The sequence below is a fragment of the Delphinus delphis genome, chromosome 6 (genome assembly GCF_949987515.2).
Source record: "Delphinus delphis chromosome 6, mDelDel1.2, whole genome shotgun sequence".
In the NCBI taxonomy this organism is placed as follows: Eukaryota; Metazoa; Chordata; class Mammalia; order Artiodactyla; family Delphinidae; genus Delphinus; species Delphinus delphis.
In genome coordinates this window covers 75,123,496-75,149,282 of record NC_082688.1, presented here as the reverse complement: position 1 = coordinate 75,149,282, position 25,787 = coordinate 75,123,496, and the positions used below count along the sequence as shown (strand labels likewise).

The following is a 25,787-nucleotide window of genomic DNA, read 5'->3' as shown; positions in this document are numbered from 1 at the left end:
TCCCGGACCAGGGCTCGAACCCGTGTCCCCTGCATTGGCAGGCGGATTCTTAACCACTGCACCACGAGGGAAGTCCCTCACCAGGATTTTAAACGGTGGCAACTGATTCAAACAGTTCTTGTATTTTATTTAATTTATTTATTTATTTATTTTGCGGTACGCGGGCCTCTCACTGTTGTGGCCTCTCCCGTTGTGCAGCAACAGTCTCCGGACGCGCAGGCTCAGCGGCCATGGCTCCCGGGCGCAGCCGCTCCGCGGCGTGTGGGATCTTCCTGGACCGGGGCACGAACCCGTGTCCCCTGCATCGGCAGGCGGACCCTCAACCACTGCGCCACCAGGGAAGCCCCTATTTTATTTATTTTTATATCTACAGACCTAACAAGCTCTTTCTACGAGTGCCATTTGCCTAGGCGCCATCTTTTTGCCTTCCTGCCTTATATAGATTCTGCAGTGGGCAGGAGGGGTCTGGCGCATTACAACCTGGCCACACACACATCGGCAGTGTCTACACTTCCAGAGTTATTTTTAGAGTTTTCCCTTATCTTGAAAGCCCAGCACTTCCAACCATAGGAAGTGAAGCATCAGTGCGTGCGTGTGTGTGTGTGTGTGTGTGTGTTGGGGGGTGTACAGGGTTTGTCTGAAGCAGACGAGACAGTGGGCATCTGACTGAGTTGGTGTCAGCATCACACCATGCCGCTCTGAGCTCCATCACCATGGCTGGTTGGCAGCAACTGCACTGCAGCAGGCAGCAAGGACACAGAGCACATCTGTCCCTTTGTCGCTGGCTTCACTTGACGTGACCAGTGTCATCTCCAGTTGGCATTTAGCTCATTGACTCTGTCGCTGCCAGGCCCGGGCCGTAAGCAGCTATTGTTATTGTATGTGCTTCCTCCAAACAGTAGAGCCTTCAGAAACTCCGCCACACACCACCTCAGCTTGGGGAACTGGCAGAAAGTCCCACAGTACTCACAGCACACGCTCAAAGGATTTTATCTTATTAATCTTTGAAAAACATTGGCAAATGCACAGGAGTCAAATACGAAGTTTGCCCACATCTAACATAGGCTGGTTTTAGTTTTACGACCTAATGATTGAAGAGGAAGACTTTTTTATTAAGGTTGGCACTCCTACTCAGATCTCAATTCCATTTTTAGGATAAGGTTTCTGTTGTGGTTTGCTGTTTTTCTGGAGCTCACTCTCTCCCTGGCGGGTACAACAGCCTTTGTACATACACGACAGGAGAATCTTAATAGGTGTTCACTGGGTGTGGTTTCTTTCCTTTGGTGTCACTGGTGAAAGATGTTAGAGCTCTAAGAGGTTCCCAGACATAGTTACTCCTTATTCTGATTTCTGTTTCTGGTGCAAGGGTGCTTGGTATTTTGCATTAATAGATTGAGATTATTCTACATAGAAGGACTCTTGAAAACATTTTGATTTCCAATATTGATAGCAATAACAGAGGGAATATAATTAATTGGACATAAATGTTTTCTTTTTTTTAGTTTATTTTTTATTGAAGTATAGTTGATTTTCAATGTTGTGTTAGTTCCTGGTGTACAGCAAAGTGATTCGGTTATATATATATATAATATATGTATATTATATATATATTGATATATTCTTTTCCATTATGGTTTATTGCAGGATATTAAATATAGTTCCCTGTGCTATACAGTAGGACCTTGTTGTTTATCTATTTTATATATAGTGATTTATATCTGCTAATCCCAAACTCCTAATTTATACCCCTCCCCCCCTTCCCCTTGGGTAACCATAGGTTCGTTTTCTATATCTGTGTGTCTGTTTCTGTTTCGTAAATAAGTTCATTTGTGGCATATTTTAGATCCCACATAGAAGTGATATCATATGGTATTTGTCTTTCTCTGTCCGGCTGACTTCACTTAGGATGATAATCTCTAGGTCCATCCATGTTGCTACAAATGGCATTATTTTATTCTTTTTTTATGGCTGAGTAGTATTCCATTGTGTGTGTGTGTGTGTGTGTGTGTGTGTGTGTGAGTGTGTGTGTGTGTGTGTGTGTGTGTGTGTGTGTGTGTGTGTGTGTGTATACCACATCTTCTTTATTCAGTGATCTGTTGATGAACACTTAGGTTGCTTCCACATCTTGGCTGTTGTAAATAGTACTGCTATTAACACTGGGGTGCATGTATCCTTTCAAATTATAGTTTTCTCCACATATATGCCCAAGAGTTGGGTTGCTGGATATGAAAACTCTATTTTTAGTTTTTTGAGGAACCGTCATACTGTTTTCCATAGTGGCTGCACCAATTTACATTCCCACCAACAGTGTAGGAGGGTTCCCTTTTCTCCACACCCTCTCCAGCATTTATTGTGTGTAGATTTCTTGATGATGGCCATTCTGACTGGTGTGAAGTGGTACCTCACTGTAGTTTTGCTTTGCATTTCTCTAATAACTAATGATGTTGAGCATCTTTTGACATGAATGTTTTCTTGAAAGCACACACACACAAGCATAAGTGTGCAATCACACACACAAACACACACTAATGATCATTTTTTCCTGAAAAAGCTTCAAATCTTTCAAAACCCCTTCCCTGGGGATTTTTTATTTTCCATTTTCTTAATGGAATTGTCTATAAAAATCTTCCTTGAAGCTTTTGAAATTGTTTTTTTCTAAAACTGATATCTGTGGGGTCTTTTTTGTTGTTGTTTGGTTGGTTTTACTTTAAATTATGGTAAAATGCACATAATATAAAGTTTACCATCGTAACTGTCTTCGAGTGTATAGTTCATGGGCACTAAGTAACCCACTTTGTTGTGCGACCCTCACCACCATCCATCTCCAGAAATCTTCATCTTGATAGGTATGGTTTTTCATTTTTGTTTTATTTTATTTTGTTTTCACATATAAGCCAGGTCTTTAGTATGTGCAATAGAGGCCAGAAAGGGGAACAAAAAGTATGCAAAGGAAGAAGATATCTGCTTTCATTTCTCCTCAGCTGAAGCAGTGGTACTACCTACCACCTTTCAATACATTGGGCAACTTCCTCTTATACTGAGAGCAAAACACATTGGGAGGACAATAGCACATCATGACCTCTGTTGCTAAAATGTCTAAAATTGCAGCTTCATAATCAAATATCAAGACCAAGTGAGGAAGGAGGCCTAACAAGTAAAAATTACTTTATTCCTATAAAACACATTCCCTTTATGTAAAATTCATGTTGTTTTCATGGTTCATTAATTGGGAATCTGAGAATAAGAAAAAAAGCCCTTTTCCTCCTCTCATACGCTGAAAGCCATCGAAGTTTAGTTATCAGGGAGTCAGGCACGTGCAGAGTTTACTCCATTCTTATCTCACGTGCGTTTTCTTTTTTTTTTAATTTTTATTGGCGTATAGTTGATTTACAATGTTGTGTTACTTTCTACTGTACAGCAAAGTGAATCAGTTATGCATATACCTATATACACTCTTGTTTAGATTCTTTTCCCATATAGGTCATTATGGAGTATTGAGAAGAGTTCCCTGTGTTACACTCATTAGTTATCTATTTTATATATAGTCTTACTGATGTAGCATTACTGCTGTCCCAGGATAGGAGAGATATTTATGACCAGGTCGATTTTGGAAAGGCAGCTGGGGGACCGTTTATAACCACATGGGCTTTAAAACAATAGAGTCCCACTGCTCGAGGTACCCATGGGGTGCAGACCAGTGCTAGCAAACTTTTTCTGAAAAGATCCAGATATCGAGTGTTTGGGCCTGTGGACCACATCTACTCAGCTCCGCCATTGACATGGGAAAGCAGCCCTGGACAACACATAAACAGAGGGTGTCGCTGGGTTCCAACTTCACCTTTATTGATGAGGATTGAAATTTAAATGTCATATAATGTTCATGCATCAGGAAGTATTACTCTTCTTTTGATTTTTTTCCAACTGTTTAAAAGTGTAAAAGTCATTCTTAGCTTATGGACCATACATAACAGGTGTGGATTGGATTGGGGCCAAGGACTGCAATTTCCAGGTCCCTGAAGTAGAGGAAAAACAGGATTCCAAGGCCCATGGACAAGATGTCAATGACAGATACTGGTTTAAGTTCCCGCTCTGCCAGGTATTAACCATGTAACCTTGGGCACCTCACTAACCTCTGCAAGTTTCAGTTTCTCCATAGGGGAAGCACAATGACCACCCCATAGAGACGAAAGTTACAAAGTGGGGCACAAAATGGCGATCAGGCCCTAAAGCTCTGGGGAGGCTACATTTCTCTCTTTGGGAGCTTGAGAACATGTTTCAGTTGGTGGTAGTCAAACTCCTAGCAATTGGTCTTATTCTATTAAAATGAAAATTAAGTTTGTTTCATGTCTATTTACCCCATCCACATAATACTTTGTTTCTACCAAAAGTATGAGATTGCTAAGAAACTACAAATTTCCTAAATTACAGGCTGACTGAGGAAGAAAAATCTCCGTATGTTTTCATCAGACACACAGTAGAGGTCTTATTAAGCGATGGCAAGCTCTGTCCTGTGGTGAATTCAGCCAGGCTGACCCTCTTCTATGGAATCCTTTGTTTTCCCCAGGGGCAGTACATTCTTCCTCCCGGGACTCATGCCCTTGAACTTCAGGTTACACCCGAAATGACAAATGATGCTTCGTCAGGGCGTTTTGAATGTCGTCCAGAGCTGGACGCGTTTAGCTTCTCTCAGGATAACTAGAAGTCTGTGCCTGCAGCCTAACCTAGACTGGGAATGCTTTCCCAGCCTGTGTTCTTCCCTCCCCACCCCTGCCTCCCATGAAAAGGCCAAGTGACAGAAGCAAAGCGGGGGGAGTTCCTTACCTGCCTTCCCACAAACAGTCCTCAGAGAACCGGGCAACCCGAGAGGTGGGCACTGGGCCACGCTGAAATCTGTCCCATCCCTCCAAGGGCGTGCGTGCATTGAGTTACCCGTGGCTCATCCCAAAACAAGGGGCTTAAGTAGCATCTACCAGAAACCAGTCCAGCTGTGCTGACAGATGCAGGGCATGGGAGGCAGGGAGGCAGACCCCTCATGGCTGTGTGGACCCCAAGCCAGGCTGTGGAGGAGGTGGGCAGGCAGAGATGGAAAGGAGGAGGGAGAAGCAGCAGACCACCAGAGAGGGCCAGTACTGTGCCTTGTTGGGTTATAGGTAGCATTGCTTTGAGCAGAAATCAGGCTGGATCCAAGCACTGCCATGGTCAAGTGTTAACTAGCACTGCACCAGCGAGAGGGATGGGATGGGACGGGATGGGATGGGGGAAGACGTGGTTGGTAGATCTGCAGAGAAATCAGGATGTTAAAAAGCACGGAGTGGCAGATCGGGGGCTGGCAGCAGTCTGCCGAGTTGATCTCGAGAAATGCAGTGATGACGAAATGTTTTCGATTCATTCTCTTGCTTTCATGATACGCCATGAGGCAGCCCGCCGTGCGTCCGTATCCCATCTCCTGTGGTTAAAGGAGAGAACTCCAAAACTATGCAGCTCTGCCCTTGTAAGAACAAGCGTAAATCAAGAGACTGAATGTGTTTACATAATGTGACTTATTTTTAATGTTTGCAGGATTTGGGGAAAGAAGAGCAGTTTGATTCTTGCATGAGTATGAATAAATATTCTCTGTGGGTGGCAGGTCTCTGTGTTTATCCATCCATACATGTGTATACATGTATGTGGGGGCGTGCATACGTGTGCACACACACCCCCGCGTGGGGTCCGCCCTCTGTGGCAGTGATGTGGGCTGCTGTTTAGGAACAGAATTAATCAAATAAATATTTTTCTTTCCTGTGTAGGGTGGTCTGGCCTGCCATGTTTCTATTTTTATTTCTTTTGGCTTACGTGCCACCCACATTCCTAAGAGAATGCAGAAGGCACATTTTTAATTTCTGTGTGATGGTTGGATCACGTGTATACTTGAATCGGGGAGAATTTTTTTAAACGTTTGCAGTCTGGCTGCCCTGCCTGCCTTAAAGGACTTCAGACCTGGGGATGCCAGCAAGGGAAGTCCGCAGCCCTGGCCGTGGGCCTCCCACGGACGGCTCCACCGGTCATGGCCCCGGCCCGTCCACACTGCCCTCCGCCACCCCGGCGGCAGGGGCTGGTTTTATAAGGCTGCCAACCCGAAGACTCAGCTGAAAGCACACGCAGATACGAGTGAAGATCCGTTCAGGGCGATGCCTTGGGTCATAGCAGACTGGTTAGGAAGACAGGTTTGCAAGTTTCAACCTTGGCTACCCTAATGAATGATGTGACTTTGACCAAGGTACTTAACCCCAGTTCTGTCGTCTGTAAAATGAGGATAGTACCACTCACCCCATGAGACTGCTGTAAGGACTGAATGAAGTCGTGAGTATAAAGCGTTGAGCACAGTTTGGCGCATAGAAAGAAGGGCCGGAAGTGTAGCTACTGCTCTGTGAGCTGCACAATACACTTTCGTTGATTCATTAAGGCTGGGATACTACTGCCCCATCTTTGGTGACCTGGCACTACTTCATTTATTCATTCATCAAGTTATTCATATGTATAAAGCCTTGTTCCAAAAATCGTTTAAGGTGGCTGGTGTCAGTCTCCCCCTGGAATTCTTTCTCCGTCTAACAGACACAACGACGTTAAGAAAAAAAGTTTTTAAAAATGTTCAGGCCAGGTGCGCAACTCTCGCCCGAGGCACCTGGTCTTTGCTCCGTGGTCTGTCTGTTCTTAGGAACAGAAGCTTCCGGGCCCAGAAGCCTGGCCCACAGGATCACAGGGGAGAGCAGCACCCTCAGGGCTTCGAGGCCCTGAGGGCAGAAGGAAGTGCTCTGCACCCAGGGGTGGGACCACGCAGACTCCTGGGCAGCTCACAAGCGAAGACCCTCAGCGATCTCGATCTCTGGAACCAGCTCTGAATGGTCCAGTTCACCCAAGGAGATTACACTGGGCTCGCGTTTCTGGGGAGCGTGTTGGGTGGCCCTGCTGTAGGCAAAGGCTTAATCATCCTCACTGGCTCTGCCCCACAGTGTGGGCAGAACCGAGGGCTCCTTACAGAGTCCTGCCCTGGGAGGCCCCACCCATGGAATTACCTGCTCTCCCCCCAACCCCCCCCCCCCCGCAATTGTCAAGGCACTTGGGAAAAGGTCAATGTCATAGGTGCAGCTTTGTGGATTCTAGAAAGCGAGAGGAGAAACACTGCAGCAGGGGAGAGCTGGCCTCCTCTGGGTGGGTGAGATGCATGGCCGCCCTGTGCCCAAGGGTGGCAGGAGCTGCCCCCCTGTTTCTACCTTCTGAAGACTAGCTGTCCCACAGGGATTGGGCAGGAGAGTGGCTGGGGATGTTTTGTACCTGCTTGTTTGCTTTTCTTTTCTCCTCCTCTCTCTTGTTCCAGGGATTTCCCTGCAGCAAACAGCCTGGTATTTTACTGGGCTCCCCCTTGAAGTGAAATACTGCCCTTCAGAGCTAAGGCAGACGCTCTCTGAGGGAGAGCTAACCACCAGGCCACATTCTTAGCACCCAGCCCTGGGGCCGTCCGGGATCGTCTTTCTCTCTTTCCTTTTCCCCTGAGGCCTGTTCCCTTTCCCTGAGTTCTCTGTCTCCCATCCGGAGACACTTACACAGGGCGTGAAAGGATGAACAGGTGTGTTCTGGGCAGGCTAAGGAAACGGGGCTCTCGTGCAGAAACAAACAGAAGCAAGGTGTGTGCAAGGCTGGAGGGGGGCAGGTCCCAGAGTCCTGCAGTCACTTAATTTGCTGAGACTTTTTCTGGTAGGAGATGGAGGGAAGTGGAAACAAGTTTTGTGCGTTTCTGGATGTTCAGCAGCAGCTTTCCAGCCTGCGCTGCTGATGATACCAGCAGAGATTAGAGAGTGTAGGCCTTTGGCCTTGTCTACACGTTGGAATCACAAGGCAGCATGGTATCATGGGAAATTCTGAGTCCTCCAAACTGGATGATTCGAAGACAACAACTGATTTTGATCCCCGTCATCAAGTACCTTGCACAGCATCACTTCCTCCCTAAAGCCACCTGTGCCGGTTCCTCGAGTCCTTCTGACACTGGTGTGGCCCTGCTTCTCACAGCGTCATGATGCTAGAAGAGTCTTCGTTGAACCCTGGTCCCTGCCTGCACTCAGGAATCACCCCACGTTGCCCCATGAGGCTCAGCTGACCATCATAGCGTCCTTGCTGATGCCAGCTCGCTTTTCTTTTGGTTCTCATCCTCCCTGCTCCTCCAGGAAAACTGCCGTTTCCAAAGGGACTTGCTTTGCTACCCGTGGGTTAGATCCCGAGATAAGGAAATAGCAAAATATCTGCTTGACCTCTGGTGTAGAAAGATGGCCAGAGGGAAATGGGTATGGTCAGGAGCTGAGGACCCCAGGGGGCGGGTGGGTTAGGGGTAGTTCTGGTGAAATCCTAGCATGGGCATCGGCAGCTCTTTGTTTGGAATGGGGTGGTGGGGAGAGCAGACCCTTGAGAAATGGAATTTTCGAGATGGTCAACATTTTCAATCCACACACTTGTTAGGGGAGGGGAAAAGAGCCAATAGCAAAAGAAACAAATGGATAATATGGATACAACTTGGAGGTTTTAAAGTCTTTAAGAAGTGGAATCTGTAGGATGCAAGGCTGCGCAGAAAGTCATTTTGCTGACCTGGCTGCCAACCCCGCCGGGGGCCTAACCAAGTTGTCGGGAATGAAGACGTCTTCTCAGTTACAGGGTTTACTCATATCCCATCCCCCCAGCCCAGCCAGAAATGTGGTCCCTGTAATTCACGCTGCAGTTCAAACCTACTTTCCCAAATCTGTCTTCATCTGATAGGAGGCTGAGGAGAGGTGAGGGGTGGCCGTGCTCCAGCTTAGGGGGCTGCCGGGAACTGGGGGGCCCTGAGGCTGTGCTGCTGGTTGGTCATGAGGAAGCACATTAGAAAAGGAGCACCCCTCCCCCCGGCCCCCCTCTCCCTGCCCCGCACCTTGGCCCTTTTTGGTGGACTCACCGTTTTCCTTTGTCTTTTTGGCAACTATCACCTTAACATAGTGCCTTTAAAATGTGTTGGTGGAGCTCCATTACTGGAGAAGGAAAGTGTGTGTGTGTGTGTGTGTGTGTGTGTACCTATGTTCTGTTAGATGAGAGGCTGTTGATTGAATACTTCCCCCTTTCTGCCACATCTAACGATATGCTGTGTGTTTCAAGCTACCCTGTTTTCGTGGTGGCTGGTGGTGGGAAGGACCCGCTTACACAAAGGTTATTTTCACGAAGCGCTGGGCCCAGTGTTCTCATTCTTATCACACTGCTGCGCCTTCTATACCCACCTTCCTTTCGTCCCTTTGTGTCCTGTTCTTCCTAAATCATTGCTTTATTTCCAATATTTCCTCCTCCCCTTTCTCCTTCTTGTTTCTCAGAATTAGCAGAAAGTTGGTGAATTAAAAACAAGAAATTGGCTTTAAAATGCTGTTGCTGTAGCACTTCTGTGCCCAATATATGTTAAAACACTAGAAAAACTAAGAACCTCAGTCCTTTCTTTATTTCTCCTCCCAGTGGAGTAATAGAAACAGGATGTATTTAGTCTGCTTACTCGTTTTTGTTTTTGAGGCAACCAGATCTGACCCTTATCCTTCCACTTGGCTAGCCGCGTGAACTTGGACATGTTACTTCAGTTCTCTGAGCCTGTTTCCTCATCTGTAAATTTGAAGGAGCAATGCCTACTTCACAGAGTTTTGAGCAAGAAGTACACACAATAAATATAGGTGCCTCCACCATAGTAGGTATTCAGTTTGTATTTTCCTCTACCTCTCGTTTTACTGGGCCTTTAAGACCTAATAATTGTTCATCTTCATTGGATTTTTGTCTAATTAGCAAATATTTTTACAGCCCCTTGTATGTGGCAGGCCTTGTGCACCAGGGTCCAAACAGAAACAAGATATGGTTCATCTCTTCCAGAGCAATCTCTTGCTGGAACCAGGAATTGATAAAGTGTCATAGAACAATGTGAGAGGTACTATGGGCACAAAGGGAAAGCAGAAGAGGACTACCTGAGACTTCTTGGGGACGGGGTGGGGAGGGTAGGAGATGGTGTTCCTGAGGGGGGAAAATGGTCAAGGGTCTCGAAGGATGCTGGAGTTGGGAGAAGGGTGTTTTGGGAAGAGAGGAGCAAAGGAAAGCGTATAGAGGAGCATTGCTGTGGGCTCAACGGTAGAGAAGGAGAGTTGGGGAGTGACGGCCGAGTGGTTGAGTAGTCTACACCAATGCTAGATGCTAGAGTTGGGACTTAGTTTGAAAGCTGTGGAGAGCCATTTAGGTTTTAGGTCTACGTGGAGGAGAGCCAGTAATGCAAGAGGGATTTTCCTGAAGCACACTGAGGTGACTCTTAAGAAATCCTTGTGTACACAGGTTGCCTCTCTGAAATCAACATGGAGTGCAGGGTCCACAGGTCAGGAGTCCTGGCGCCGCCATTTATCAGTGGTCCCACCCTCGGCAAGTCACTTCCTCCCTCACAGCCGGGTCTTCACATCTCTGGAATGAAGGTCTTGGACTAGATCACATCCAGGTGTCCTCCCAGCTTGAACAGTATAGTCCGTGATCCTGTGATCTTGTCACTCCTTTTTGGAGCTCATTTTATCATTCCTAATGTTAACTTATTCATATGGTTATGCCAGCATGATGACTGACACCTAGCAGACATCACATTTCTTTCTTTCTTCCATGTGAAAATTCGATTACTGGGATGTGTGATGGTATGGTGTAGTAAGCTAAGTCAGTTGGTTTCTTTGTAGTCTTGGTCGGGTCAGAAATTATTTGCGTGACACGGAATAAATCATTTTACTTCTCTGGACGGTTTATTCCCTCCGTGGCCAGTTCTCAAAATGGCTACACTGAGAGATAAGAGGAAGATTTGACTCGTAGAATTCACACAAGTTTGTTCCATGTATATTAAAACAAACAAACGAACAAATAAAACTTTCAAATGCTAGCAAAGATCTCTATTTTAATTTTAAATGTTTTAGATCAGAAGTGGCTGAGTATCTTATGCAGAAGATATGCTGATTTCATCCACCACCACCGTTCCCCACAAAGACTAGGCAAAATCATTTTAACTTCATTTCCAAAACTATGATTTCAATGTGGAGATTTGGTCTACTTCTCTCTTTTTTTTTTTTTTTTTTTTTTTGCGGTACGCGGGCCTCTCACTGTTGTGGCCTCTCCCGTTGCGGAGCAACAGGCTCTGGACGCGCAGGCTCACGGGCGCAGCCGCTCCGCGGCATGTGGGATCTTCCCGGACCGGGGCACGAACCCGTGTCCCCTGCATCGGCAGGCGGACTCTCAACCACTGCGCCACCAGGGAAGCCCCTACTTCTCTCTTTTTTTTTAAATGACTGAAGCTTATTTTTTAGGAAAAATTACATGTATATTAAAAATATCTAAAAAGCTAGAGAATATGTAAAAGGCAAATGTCAGAAATAGAAAACATATATTATTCCATTCACCCAGAGGTAAACTTATCATGCTGGACTCATACTTTATATTTTTTCCTAATATAATTGGATCAAACCATACATACTGTTATGTGACTTGACCAACATATCCCTCATCGTATATTACTATATAACAAAGTTTTAAGGGTCTGTTCAGATTCAGGCAAGATGAAATGGTGAGTTCCTGTGCTGGTAGAAAGCAGTGTGATGCAGGTGTGTGCAAAGTGATGGAGGAACTCGGGAAGGGAGCTAATTAACCCTTTCTGACCTTGAAGGATATCAAAGTTTGCCAGGCATAGAAGGGCAGAAAACATTTGCCAGATGGAAGAAACAGCCGATGAGAAGCTACTAGAAACGTTACAGACCGGAGCTGTTGGAGAACGGGGAGGAGTCTAGTTTGCCTGATGGGTGTGGTGAGTGGGCCGGGCTTCAACAGGAGGTGAGCAGGGTGGGTGGATCCAGTTAAGAACAGCTTTGTTTGCCAGGCTGCAGAGTGTGGACTTTGTTCTGCTGAGAGTCGGGAATCAGGGACTTTGCAGAATCGAGTTCTGCCGCAATGGTACCGACTGAGCACAACCAAAACCTGACCTTACTCTTTCCTTAAGAATGGATTTTTAAAAATCTGGGTGCTTGAAAAGTCTTCACGTACAAGCCAAATACAGCCTTTAGGAACATTTCTCAGAAAATTCACACTACCTCTGCAGAAACCTCTTAAGCGCCTGCTGGAGTTCTTTAGTGGACTTAATACATGGTGGGTTCAGATAACTCCTGCAATGGCAAATTCATCCCTACAGAGCAAACTGCATAGGAGTTGTTTAAGCCACTCTCCCCGATAGGAAGGAACGTGTGTTGGCACTGCTGGATGCCTGCAGGAGGGCTGTGATGAAGAGGAAAGCCATGGAACCCAATATTGTCTGGTTTTTGTTTGGTTTTGGGTTTTATTACGGTACGCGGGCCTCTCACTGTTGCGGCCTCTCCCGTTGTGGAGCGCAGGCTCAGCGGCCATGGCTCACGGGCCCAGCCGCTCCGCGGCATGTGGGATCTTCCGGGACCGGGGCACGAAGCCGTGTCCCCTGCATCGGCAGGCGGACTCCCAACCACTGCGCCACCAGGGAAGTCCTGTCTGGTTTTTTTTTTTTTGGTTTGGGTTTTTTTCCTCAGAACCAGTTGGTTTTTAGCCAGCCCATTGGCGCCACCCAGTGGGAAATCGCTAGAATGCAGCTGTGAAGGCTTGTGGGCTTTTGCAGGGCGGATCCAACTGAGCCGTCCTTCCTCAAGTTTCAGACCTATTTCAACCATTCATTCCCTGTAAGAATGTTAAGAGGCCTCATAGTAAACAGTTTTTCTCCTGCATTTGAGGCTGCACGGTGTGGTGAGGAAAGCACTGGTCCTGGCTTTTCACAGACTAACTCAGTGGCTTTGCTTAAGTCCCATATCCTCTCTCAATCTTTTCCCTCTTCTGCTTTCCTTAAAAAAAAAAAAAAAAGCCTTCCATATTTCTTGTGTCTATAGTCTTTTAGTGGCATAATTGTTTTAGTATTTACCGATTGCACTTGTAACTCAAAGTGGCATCAGTCTGGATAAAGAAAACCTATCTCTTTGGCATTTTGAAAATTCAGGAACGATTGCAATTAATTGTTAATTAATATAAGTCAATATCACTCAGATGCATATTCATAAGAATGTCTCAGAGGCTTAAACCATGGTCATGTGGTGTAGTGGAAAGAGCTGGCCTTTGCATCCAGATAGATCTGAATTTAAATCTCTACTTCTGCCACTTTCTGTGTGACTTTGATAAGTTATTCTCTGTCTCTGTGCCTGTTTCCTCATCAGACCAATGGGGATGGCAAAGCTTACTTCACGGGATCAGGTAAGGGTTACATGAAGTGTTATCTGTAGAGCCATGAGGGACACCGAGACTAAACAACAGCAAACCTTGGTTTGATGGAAGCGACTGTTACCATTTAAGCTCGGCAGCTCACTGTCCACCATACCTGTTCACCCTGAGCACATCACTTCTGCTCTGAGGCCTGAATTCCTCTTCTGTCAAAGTTTTACAGAGGCAATGATAGTAATATAACCACCTGAAGCACCTGCAACTCATAGGGGCTTAACAAATGCTAGTTCCTTTCTTTCTGTAATCCTGACCCATTGCAAATAATGATGAGAATTAGTTATGAAGGCAAAGTTGTCTTCATCCCATGATCTCTCCTTCACTCTCTTGCTCTCACTCTTTCAAACACACCCACACACCCCCGCGCGCGCACACACACACACACACACACACACACACACACTTTGTATTCCCACCTAATTCCCACCTAATTTTTCCCATCTCTGTCACAAAAAGTTAACCAAAAACACAAGAACCTTTGGAAGCTTAACAGAGGAACAGCAAATTCCTTTTCAGGTTGTCATCATCTATTTCCATCCCCCCACACCAGGTGCGTGGGTCCTTTTTCAAATAGTTGTGCGCTTACCTGTCTCCCCACCCCTGCGTCCCCATCCTGCCCCGGCCCCCCTGCTCCAGCCACAGCAGCATCAGATCCCTGGCGGGCTCCACCTCGACTGTGCTTCCCTCCAGCCACAGCCCCTGTTCTCCAGTCCCCCTTCTCCCACCCTCACCTGTCAGACTCTTCCTCCTCTAGGTTGTGGAGTCCATCTCAGTGGGTACGTTATCAGAGAAGTCTTCTCAAGGCTCTGTCTTCCCAGCACACAGTGGCTGCTGCCATGTTTGTGCTTCTGGAGAGATCAGGAAAGGGAATGAATGCATACTCTGTCCATGAATACTTTTTAACCTTCCCACTCACCTCAAGTAGGCATCACTGGTCTGCTTCACAGATGAGGACACTGGGAGCCCATTCATTGCTGGATTGCACAAACATTTTATCCATCATCACTTGCCAGGCACTGGGGACACAGCACAGACCACAGACACAGCCCTTTTCTCCGTGGGTCTTACAGGCTCTTACAAGGGATGAATCCAGGAGGCAGGAGTGAAACAGAAAGACTATCCTGGTTGTGGAGAAGGGTGCTATGGAAGAGCAGAAGAGGAGGTGATGCCCTATCCTGGAGGTTCGGAAGGGTATCCCTAGAAAGGGGCCACTTCAGCTAAGACCCAAAGGCTCAGGGAGGTCACGCAGGGTGGTAGTGAGGGCAGAGTGGGATGGGTGGATTGGGTTCTACCATGCCTCATCTCCTCCTCTAGATATTAACATTTATGTCATTGTATTTTATACTGTTTTCTCCCTGATAGACTGTAGTTCCTTGAGAACAGTGACCTCATCTCCCAGGCACCTGGTCCATAGCACAAGTACGGAGCATAAGTAAATGGTCACTTAATTTTTCAATATACGTATCTCTACATAATTGCCTTGCTTAATATTATAAGGGTGCAAAAGTACCTAGATTCTGTTCTGTATATTTGGTTATTTTTTTAGCCAGCACATTGGTATCGTTTTCTAATCGAGTCTCTGAGCAGCTGGCACGCCTATTCGCAAGCTCCTGTTACTCAGATGTTTCCTATTTGATAGGGGGCGCTGGAGGGTGAGCTGGGGTCAGCGTGCAAGAGAGGTAGCAGCTGGCGTCAGCTCTGCAGCAGGTGGACCTCAGAAGCGGCTCATTCATCTAACTAAAATATATGAAACGTGTCCTCCTAAATGCCACAAGGCACAAGTCTCCTTCCCAGCCTGCGATCCAGGACATTCTTAAGGATGAAAGAGGAGCTGCTGCCCTGTGCCAGGCACTGTGCTAGTGAGGGTTTCTTCTTCCTGACACCTTGGAGCTCACAAGTAGAGCTAACCCACATGCCCGTCGCCCATGTGTGTGCACGCGCACACACACACACACACACACACAGGTGTACAAACTGGCTCCTTGCACGCAGGCCTCCAGGTGGGCACAGGTGGGGGGCGTGGCTGATGCACAGTGGGAGGGGCGGGAGTGCCTGAAGGTCTCCCAGGCAGATCAGAGTCATCTTGCTGGAGTTGGGAAAATGAATGGCAATTAGCCCAGAGAGCAGGGCGTGGTAGGAGCAGGCCACGGGCAAGGGTCTCGCCTGTGCAGAGCCCCAGAGAAGGAGAACAGATGGCACATTTGGGATCTATAAATGCCCACAAGAGCATTTATAGAAAGGCCAGCTGGTTGTGGTTGACTGTCAGACACATTGGGATAGTCTTCATTTCTATTAAGAAATGTCCTTCCTCCCACTTTTCTCGACTTGTACCTATCCTTCATTTTTTCATCTTTGATTGAAACTTACGTAAAGAGAAATTGTGCTCTACTGTAAGAAAAACAGCCGTCTAAATCCAATGATCATATCAACCAGTAAGTGATACTTCACTCCTGATGGGGAGACTGCTGGGAGTGGTGGAGACTAGGGCAAACTGGAGAGTGTATTCTGCATCTGAAGAGGACAGCAATTCTCAACTCAGCTGCCCAGTGGCTCCAGATCTTGCAATTTTTCCAAAACACAGAGCAACCTGGAATTTTGGCAAGTTAGCTGAGGTTTTTAAACATTGCTTTGATTTAAAAAAAAAAAAAAGCCTGCAGCCAGTGGAACACATCTGTATGCAGAGCCTTATTCCTGGGCCATGCTTGCAACCTCTGGCTTAAAGGCTCCAGAGGTTGCCAGGGTATTTTCAGAATCCTTCAACAAGTCATTGCTCTGCTTATAGTTACTCCTAACCATCCTTCTCCCCCTGCTTTCCAGAAAGAGATGACGAGCAGGATGTGTCACTAACGCCCCATCTTACCCTACGGAAGAAAGAGGAAAAGCTGTTTCCTCCTGGAGTCCCGGGCCGGCAGGAGGGAGACCTCCCTGGCTGAAAAGGCGCACCTACTTCCGGGAGCAGGCATGCTGGAGACCGGCGGTGACTCCTGAGAGATGTTCCCCGCTCACCTCGTGTGCTCTTAACCGTCTGAGCGCTGCTAGCCGTGACCTGTGGACCTGGCCAGGAGAGAAGGACGGCCCCTCACCCATCCTGGAGGAAGGAAGCCTCTGCACTTACATGCGTGTCGCAGTTCTGCCTGTGACCTGCCACCTAAGCTTTACTGGAATTCAGGTTTTGAGACTGAGATACTTACCTGTACTTTTCCACTTACCTGTCTCGTCAGCCGGCTGCCTTTTCTGTAACGTGTTTTCTGAGTACCCAGTGAATTTTGGAGCTCTGGACGCACAGCCAGTTTTTCTCTAACAAGCCTTCCTGTGCGGTCCCTGCAGGCTCTGGCCCTGATGCCGTGGTCTTGGCTGGGAGGTCCGTCCCACAGCATCAGTGCAGTTTCCCCCATAAGCAGTTTGACCAGGGACCACTCCACGGGGCGGCTTGTCTTGCCCCAGATAGGGTCTGCACACTTTCATTGCAGGGAGGAGACTGGTCTCTAGCCTAAGGCTAACTAGTTACCAGTTCACCCTCAACAGAATGTGCTTTTTATAACCACACCATTCCTTGTCTCTTCCGTTCAAGATGTTTTTTTCCCCTGATTTCCCCGAAGAGAGAAATAAAAGGAAGTTATAAATGACCAAGAATGATCAGCAGACGCCCTGAGCCAAATTAGTGCAGTGTTTGTTCATTATTAAAGGGTGTGGTGGCTATCTTCGAACAATACTGAAATTTCAGCGGAAAAAAAAAAACCCAACAAAAGTACAATGGGTCATTTGGTGCCTGTAGCTCAAATGCCCCGCCCACTGATTCTTAATCGCCCCAGACGGCCCTCTGAGCTTCTAGATCCAGCCGATGTTTTCTTCCTCTTCCTCTGCGCTCTCCCTTCCTCTGCCTTATGATATTATGGCACAAAGTTAATTTCTGCCCGGAGGATGCTGGGGCCACAGTTGCCAAGGTAACGGTGGAGCTGGAGCCAACTTCCTTCTCCCATCCTTCCCAGTGTTTCTATCCCAGTAGACAGAATCATTCTGTGCTACATCCTGCCTTTTGAAAGCTAAGTGACTTTTAGCTGAAGCAATGTTGCCTTCTCTGATTCATTCGCAAAACCGTGGTGGTCATGAGAGCCTATGACTAGGGGGTGATGATACTTCCAGTGAGCATTTGAATTCGACAAAATAGCAGTTGGTGGAGGGATGTAGATAAGAATGTATTAGGGCATTTCAATGTAATACTGATTAAAGAATAACTCAACAGCTCTGATTTTGTTTCATTGCATGTAATGTGTTAAAACCATTTGGAGCTGCTGCGAGAGCCTAGAAAGGCATGACGTCTTTCTTGGTCCAAACAGAAAGGGTGAACTGTCTGGGCACCGTGGCATTCTGTGTTGACCTAACCCGGCAAACCGACCCTTGCTTTGTATCTCGTCAAAGTTGTCTCATGGAATCCAAGTGCTGCTACCTCTCTCCATATTGTTGCGCTCTGATCAACAACAAACGTACCTTTTTTGCTTTTTGTTTTTTTGCTTCCTAAGTAACTTCGAGAGGACAAGATAGGCGAAGATTTTTCTCAGCATCATTTTTGGCTGAAAGGATATCTGACTGTCCTAAGCATCTGGAGATCAGACAAATGAGCCCGTCTTCCCGACCCGTGCACGATGCAGTTAGTGCCACGTGGGAGTGTTGAGCAGTGAGACAGAGAAATGACAGCATGGAGCCCAGGCCCTGGGAGGAACTCTGAAGCTCTGCACAATGGAAAACACAGGAGTTTTGCATTAAAAAGTTGACTAAGTTGGGCTTCTCTGGTGGCACAGTGGTTGAGAGTCCGCCTGCCGATGCAGGGCACACGGGCTCATGCCCCGGTCCGGGAAAATCCCACATGCCGCGGAGCGGCTGGGCCCGTGAGCCATGGCCGCTGAGCCTGCCCGTCCGGAGCCTGTGCTCCGCAACGGGAGAGGCCACAACAGTGAGAGGCCCGCGTACCACAAAAAAAAAAAAAAAGTGGACGAAGTTCCGGTATTTCAATAATGCCTGATCAAGTAGGATGCTGGACTCTGAAGACTTCTGTTATGAAGTCTTTTGAAGGTTATTTTCTGTTAACTGTTTGTGCATATGCAATTTCCACTCAATTAAAAAAAAATCCAGAGTTTTTTAAAACTTCTTGGAACAATTTCCCCCTGGTTGTATTGCTCGCTGCGCTAATCGGCACTGCTAGGGTAAGTGCTGGCAAACCACTCTTAGGTTTTAATTACAGACTGTTCCTATTCCCGTAGAACTTTGTTTGGCAAATTCTGAAGAAAATCATTACAGACGATCTTTTATCTCTTTGGCCTGACTACATCCTAAGTACCTCTCCTGGCAAATGGAGATCTGAGCTCCTGGCATCTCTTCAGGCATCTCCTACTCTCTGGGTCTGAGACTGACATCTTGCTTCTTCCTCCTAACCTGGCTCGCTCTCCCTCATTTCCCACTTTTTTTTTTTTTAGTTGAGTAATACATGTATCGATGATTTTCTTTTTTTTTTTTTTGAGAAATGTCAAAGTGGAAATTTCAAAAAGGAAAGATTACAATGACATCCATATACCCGTAGTTGTCATTCTCTTTAGTTAATGGATTAGAGTCCTTCTTTTATGTATGTGTGAGGTGTGTGTGTACGTGTGTGTGTGTGTGTGTGTGTGCGCGTGCGCGTATGTGCGTCTGTTATGACACTGACATTAGTAAAGAGTTCTGGCTGGTTTGTTTGTAGAATGTTCCCCAATCTGGCATTTTTTTCTGATTCTTTCCTCATTATTAGATTCAGGTTAAACATTTTTTAGCAAGAATACTATGTAAGTGATGTGTTTCTTTCCTTTTGCATCATATCAGGAAGCATATAATGTCTAGTTGTCTCTTTTTATGATAAATATTAAGCTTGATCAGTGGGTTGAGGTGTTGTCTGCCTGATCTATTCATTATAAAGTCCCATAATTCATTATAAAGATCTGAAGTTCCGTGTGCATACATTTTATAGAGTGTGAGACTGTACGTATGTGCTTTCCTTTCCTAACATTCACAAAGAGGTCCAGGATCTCCAAAAGATTACAGCCATTGCAGTTAGATGATATCAGTGACAGAGAATTCATCTTTTCCCATTTAACAGAAGAGGACACAAAAAGTTTCCCTCTGCAGGTAATGCATGAGTATGCTGACTAATGAGAATTTGTGCGGTCCCTGAAGCCAGAGTTAAGACATATATAACTTTTTTTTCTCCCATCCTCAGTGACCTCCCATTCAGACCGATGGTTTATTTTAGAGAGCGTGCATTTTCATTGATGGTGATTGCCCAAGGGTGCAACAATTGATTTGGGTGGGGAGGAAATCTTATATATTACACTGGGTCATGGCCTGACCATAGTACATATACAGATGTGAAGTATATATGTCGTATTAAATTTCCGTAGGGATAGGGAGATGATTAGGAATAAAATGTCTAAAAAGGCTCTGTAGGAGGATGATAATTTTAAAAAATTGAGAAATACCCATCTGGAGTCAGTTTCTACTTCTGAGATTTCTCATTTTCTCTTCCTGGGGTGTTTGCTCATTTCTGAGCGCCAGGATGAATGGAAGCAACTTCGAGAGATTTCTTAAGCTATTCCTTCTACCCTCCCAAACCACATCAATAATATTCCAGGTGAAAAACCAATTCTCCTCTCAACGATCTTCAGGCACAGAAATTCTGCAGCATCCTCTGGTATAACCCACAGACCAGATTCAATCTGAAATCCTTCCATTCAACTTGAGTTAAACTATCATCTATGCGTTTCAGCTCACCTTTTTTAGTATCCCACATTAAGATCCAAAGACTGTATAAGTAAAAACATACTAAATGAGAGCTTTATTTGCATGGCCACTAAATATTTGAAGACTGTTACCAGTTGTCTTTCAGCCTTCCTCCATTTATCATCTCCCAATGGTGGAATTCTCTTGGAAGTCTCGTTGCCCCACTGCTAACATTGCTGTACTTGAGCCTGAAACCTTCCCAAAGCTCTCCATGTCACTGTGCATTATGGATGTACCTAGCAGTGAACATTAAGAAATTACTGCACGCTGTCTCCAAACTATGTTGTGTCTTTGCTAACTCTTGACTTGATTTTATACACTTATAAATGTTCTTTTCTATTGTATTTGCCCGCACTAAATCCTTATCTGTATTCTGTTCCGCCATTTTGCTTTTCTTCTTTAGCTTCCTTCCTTCCTACCTTTAGCGTTCCCTGTAAGATCACACTGAGTTATTTTGTTTTAATCCCCTCTTTAATTGGCAAAGCATTAGGGGACGTGGATAGAATTTCTTTTATCTTTTTGTGGTGATTATGTCATTCTGGTCATTAATGGAAGCACATCACTTCCTATGGTCTCTAACCTTACACCGCTTCCACACCCTATGGGTATCACACTGTGAGAACAAGAAATATCATAGGAAAAGTACAGCCACCAAGGAATGTGTACAAAGGCAAAATCACTAAAAGGAATCTGATGTGTCACTTGGTTAATACTGTTGTCCTTTGTGCTTTGATCATTTTCGTTCTTAATGAAATAGGTGATTCTCTCCTAGAATTAGTGAAACAAAGCGTGTTTTGGAACTAATGGGGTTTTTTTCCCTGCTTTTAAAAATATATCAACAAAAAAACTTATAACACGTTGTTTCCCTCTGGGCAGTTATTAATTCTGGGTAAGCAGTTTTCAATGAATAAATAAGGATTTTTGTAACTTTTAGAGGGAAGAGTCCATTTCTAATCTGACAGTTAAGCTGTTTTACTAGCTTTTAATGTTCTAATTTCAAAGTTTTTCAGTATCTTTTCTAATTGCATCAGAAAAAAGATTTAGCATATTTTTAGTTCCATTTGTGATTAAATTAAGGGTTTGGTTCTAAGAAAAGACTAACAATGAAAAACAATTAAAATGCAAGATAAAACTAAAGGATATTTATGAAATCAGTTTTATGTGAGCTTAGGAATTCAAATGTTACAAATAAAAGACACATAACCATCTTCTATTTTGTCTTTTTTATGTGTTTGTTTTATTTCTTTAACAAGCATATTCTTCATCCTGCAATGATCCTGGAACAAATAAATGAAAAGAAAGGTTCACGCTACACAAAACTAATTCAAAATTTATTTTAGAACACATGCCCATATTCGTATTTTAGCAGAAGTTCCTTTATTCTATTACAAATTTTCCCGGGAGGGTGTCATGCCTATCCTGTAGCTTCTCAACAGATTAATGTTGTACATCTTTTTTCTGGCAGTAGGATTCAGTATTAAGTTTGGTAACAGCCTGACATATAAAGGTAATAAGTCTAGATTATAGAAAAAACTCATCAAGCAGAGTAAACAGACCTGAGGTTTAATCTCAGGTTTGCCACTACCTTATCTATATGACCTTGGGTAGTATATTGAATTGTTATGAACTGCAACTGGGGTCCTAGATTTGTTCCTACGTAGCTTATAATTATTTTTGGACACTGATGTACGATTAAAATATTAACATATTTGGAAAAGCAGAAACATGTAAATTCTATATACTTCTATATTATTGATATTAGTACATTTACAGTCACTGTGTAATCATTGTAAATGAGTCCAAAAGTAGCCCCTGTTCCTAATAGCAACAATAGAATACTATGTCTGACGAAAGCTGTTTGTGACGAGGTGATTTCTAGACACAGGGCAGTGAGGAACGAGATTTCTGGAACTCAATCACACACATAAGGGTTTCTCTGTTTCTCAGTTCCACTGTCTGAAATGTATCCCAAGAAGTGACAGAGAGGCGGGCTATGGACGGAATTTGTCCTGCAGGCGTGTTTTGTTGGACCTACGAAGATTGTAGTTGTTGTTGTTGTTTAACTGGTACCGACGTTTAAAAATCGGAAAATTTGGGCTTCCCTGGTGGCGCAGTGGTTGAGAGTCCGCCTGCCGATGCAGGCGATACGGGTTCGTGCCCCGGTCTGGGAAGATCCCACATGCCGCGGAGTGGCTGGGCCCGTGAGCCATGGCTGCTGAGCCTGCGTGTACGGAGCCTGTGCTCCGCAAAGGGAGAGGCCACAACAGTGAGAGGCCCGCGTACCACAAAAAAAAAAAAAAAAAAAATCGGAAAATTTGACACATGAAAATTTCTGGCTTCTCTCACAAAATCAGAAAATCTGGCCACACAAGGCTTTTGTTTTCAGGAATCGGCTGCGAAGTGGCGGACCCATTTTGATGGAGTTTCTCTCTAATGTACCACTGTCCTCTTACACTGGGATGCTTCACTCATGTACATTTCTTGCCACTCCCCTAAGGCATGTCAGGTCACAGCCCCTGCTTTACCATGTCTAGAGAGGCCCCTGAGGAAACCACTATTTTAATTTTCAAATGTATCCCCAAACACATTGAATACCTGGTGTATTATCATATTCTCCCTAGTAACCTACATTGTATTAATGATAATAAATGGAAAACTGTCTTAGAAGACAATAAATTCAAACCAGATGCCTTCAGTCCTTCCACCCAACAACAGCAAAATTGATACTCCCATAAGAAGTTTGCTTCCCGTGGACGCTAAGCTGATCATTAAATCTATGCAATCTTTCAATATCCTAAATTCTTAAATTTCAACTTTGCTTCCAAGCAGACTTCATTGCTACAGTGACCAAAATGATAAAGAACTGTCATTGGGAAGCAATCGTAGTGTCATTTATAACAACTACATATTTTATCTGAGTTTTCTATTTCGTGGTGAAGTAGATTTTAACAGAACACGTTATTTTAACGGAAACTTCTTATTTTAATGCAGCATTCATCATCTAACTGAGTTTTAATGAAGACAAAAAAAAATCCCAGTACTTAATAAATTAAAACCCAAATGAGGACATCCAATTCAATCTAATTAAACTTTGATTGAGCTTATAAATATTACTGCATAGTAGATTAAGTTGAATAACTGCTCCGGAGGAAATCGTATCATATCACTGAGATGTGACCTCACCTATAACCAAATCAGCAAAAGATAAGAGTGTAAGCATTTTCAAGAAATATATAGAACATAGAGGCACAAAGGTATCAACAGAATCCTGCTTATTAACCCAGAAACAATATTTTGGATAACTGTTTCTCCATAACTGTGCATGTAACGTCTCTACAATGATATATTTAGTATTGCTAAAAACTACATGCGGACATCCATCCATAAGAGGCAGCAGCATTTAGAAAAATCGTACATTGTGGCTTCTTTATTTATCTAAAGGCTAATTATTTCACTTAGGGCAAAGATGCTGAGGTCTTTTAGACAGGATGAAGTTTGGTGGGAGAAGTTAACATTGGCTGGACATGAGGAACTGGGCCGCCCACCCCTGCCCGGTCTGTGGATGAGAATATAGTCCCTTCTTTCCTCAAAGCCTCGGATTAAAAGCCTTCAGTTCCCCTCTCTCCCTCCACTCCTTGCTGGTGTCACACATGCTGGTCACATTCATACTTATGGCCTCTGCGCTGGCCATTCCCCTGCCTAGATGCTCTGCCCCCAAATACCCTCATGTCTAATTCCTTCTCCCCTCAAGTCTTTGCTTGAATGTCACCTTCTCACTGGGGCCTCTGCTGGTCACACCTGCCCACCAAGACTCACAGTCCCCCTTTCTCTGGGCAAATTTTCTTTTTCCCATAACATCTATGTTGTGTAATTTATTTACTAGGTTTATTGTGTATTGTCTGTCTCCCCCAACTAGAGTACAAATTCCATGTCATCAGGGATCTCTGTTTTGTTGATTGATGTATACCTAGCACCTAGAGGAGAGTGTCTGGCACATAGTAGATGCTCAATAGACCTTTGATGAATGAATGAATGAATGAATGAATTCACATGGAAGACAAGTGCCTAATTAAGATCTGATGTCAGAGGGAGATTAATTAACAGCAATGTATAATAATGATAATATTAGATGCTACTAACACCAAACGTATACATTTGAGTGCATACTCTTAGCACACGCTAAGCGTTTTACTTGGATTATCTCATTTAATGGTCATGATGAGGTGGGTTATGATGAGATATGCCACCATGAGGTGGGTTATCTATGTGTATCCCCATTTTAAAGTCAGAGTTACCTAAGTAATTTGCTTGAGATCACAAGCAAGAGAGTGACGTCACACAGGGCTGCTCCAGAGCCCACACTCTGCACTAAAGGAGTCACCCCCCCCCCCCCACCGTGAGGCATCATAGATACCGTGGCCACGTCATATAGCACTTCAGCCTTCAGTTTCTTTCCTGGCCATTTGTTAATGTGATTGTAGCAGTGCTTCTGTGACCAGTCCAGCTGTGGTCAGAAAGCATTTCTATTCACAAGATGTTCATTCACACGTACAGAGTGGACCCTTAGTCAGAGATCAGGTGGGACAACAGATCTAACGGGGACACCAAGAAGATCAGAATAACTGGTCCACAGAGTGTTGAGTGGTGTGAGGCCAAGACCAGAGGCCACGATGAGGTCCCTGAGTGGGCAGGGGACACAAGTCCAGGAGGAATCACCCAGGTTGGGAGCAGGGTGTTCCTATGATCAATTGAAATGGTACATAAGAAACTTCTAGGTCTTGCTCCCTGCTGTGAAATGGGAAGAATAAAAGCATGCATTTCACTCATCCTTAGAGGAAAACAAAAAGACTTTTAAGAATTAATAAACAGGACTTCCCTGGTGGCTCAGTGGTTGGGAATCCGCCTGCCAGTGCAGGGGATGCCGGTTTGAACCCTGGTCCGGGAAGATCCCACGTGCCACAGGGCAACTGGGCCGGTGCGCCACAACTACTGAAGTCCGCGCGCCTAGAGCCCGTGCTCCGCAACAAGAGAAGCCACCGCAGTGAGAAGCCCGCGCACTGCAACGAAGAGTAGCCCCCGCTCGCCGCAACTAGAGAAAGCCTGCGTGCAGCAACAAAGACCCAACACAGCCAAAAATAAATAAATTTTAAAAAAGAGTTAATAAACAGAAACACCCAACGCAGAAGATTAGCTTTGACAATAAGAAATTTGAGAAACTATCACAGTTAATTTTTGCTTTTTCTTCTCTATGAAAAAAATTAATGCATTAATTCTCCAGCCATAATGTAAAATATGTGGTTACAGGAACTATTAGAAATATACAGCCGAGAGGCTAGAGCAAAGAGCGGCTGAGGGATTTATTTATGCATGTATTCCATGGGCTAATTTAGAAATGAATAGGAAACACACTGAATTTGAAAAGCAGCCTCCATTCCATCCACCTGACTTATGCAGCTTCCTCTGAGGTCACCAGGAGTCGTGCAGAGCATAAATGTTTACAAGTTCCTGGTTCCACCGGGAGATCTTTAATATGTCAGGACATAATGCTGGCCTGTGTTTTAAGGCTGGATGAAATTAGTATGCTGCGATGAGATGAATGACGTTTACCTTGCCGTTCCTAGGGCTCCGTGGATATTATCCGTGAAATGATTCAACCT

At 45.0% G+C, this 25,787-nt stretch overlaps 1 protein-coding gene across 3 annotated transcripts in view; it reads left to right on the top strand.

Moving 5' to 3' along the window:
- The window catches only part of MOB3B (MOB kinase activator 3B), a 231,512-nt gene that overhangs the window by 185,977 nt on the left and 19,748 nt on the right, over window positions 1-25,787 (top strand). For 2 of the 3 annotated variants that reach the window (XM_060014868.2, XM_060014866.2), the window contains one exon: window positions 16,144-17,575. The exons of the other annotated variant lie outside the window; for it this stretch is intronic. In XM_060014868.2, coding sequence (XP_059870851.1) covers window positions 16,144-16,259 — 116 coding nt within the window. In that variant the 3' untranslated portion in view covers window positions 16,260-17,575. Of the gene's footprint in view, window positions 1-16,143; window positions 17,576-25,787 lie in introns of those variants that run through there. 3 annotated transcript variants of the gene reach the window in all.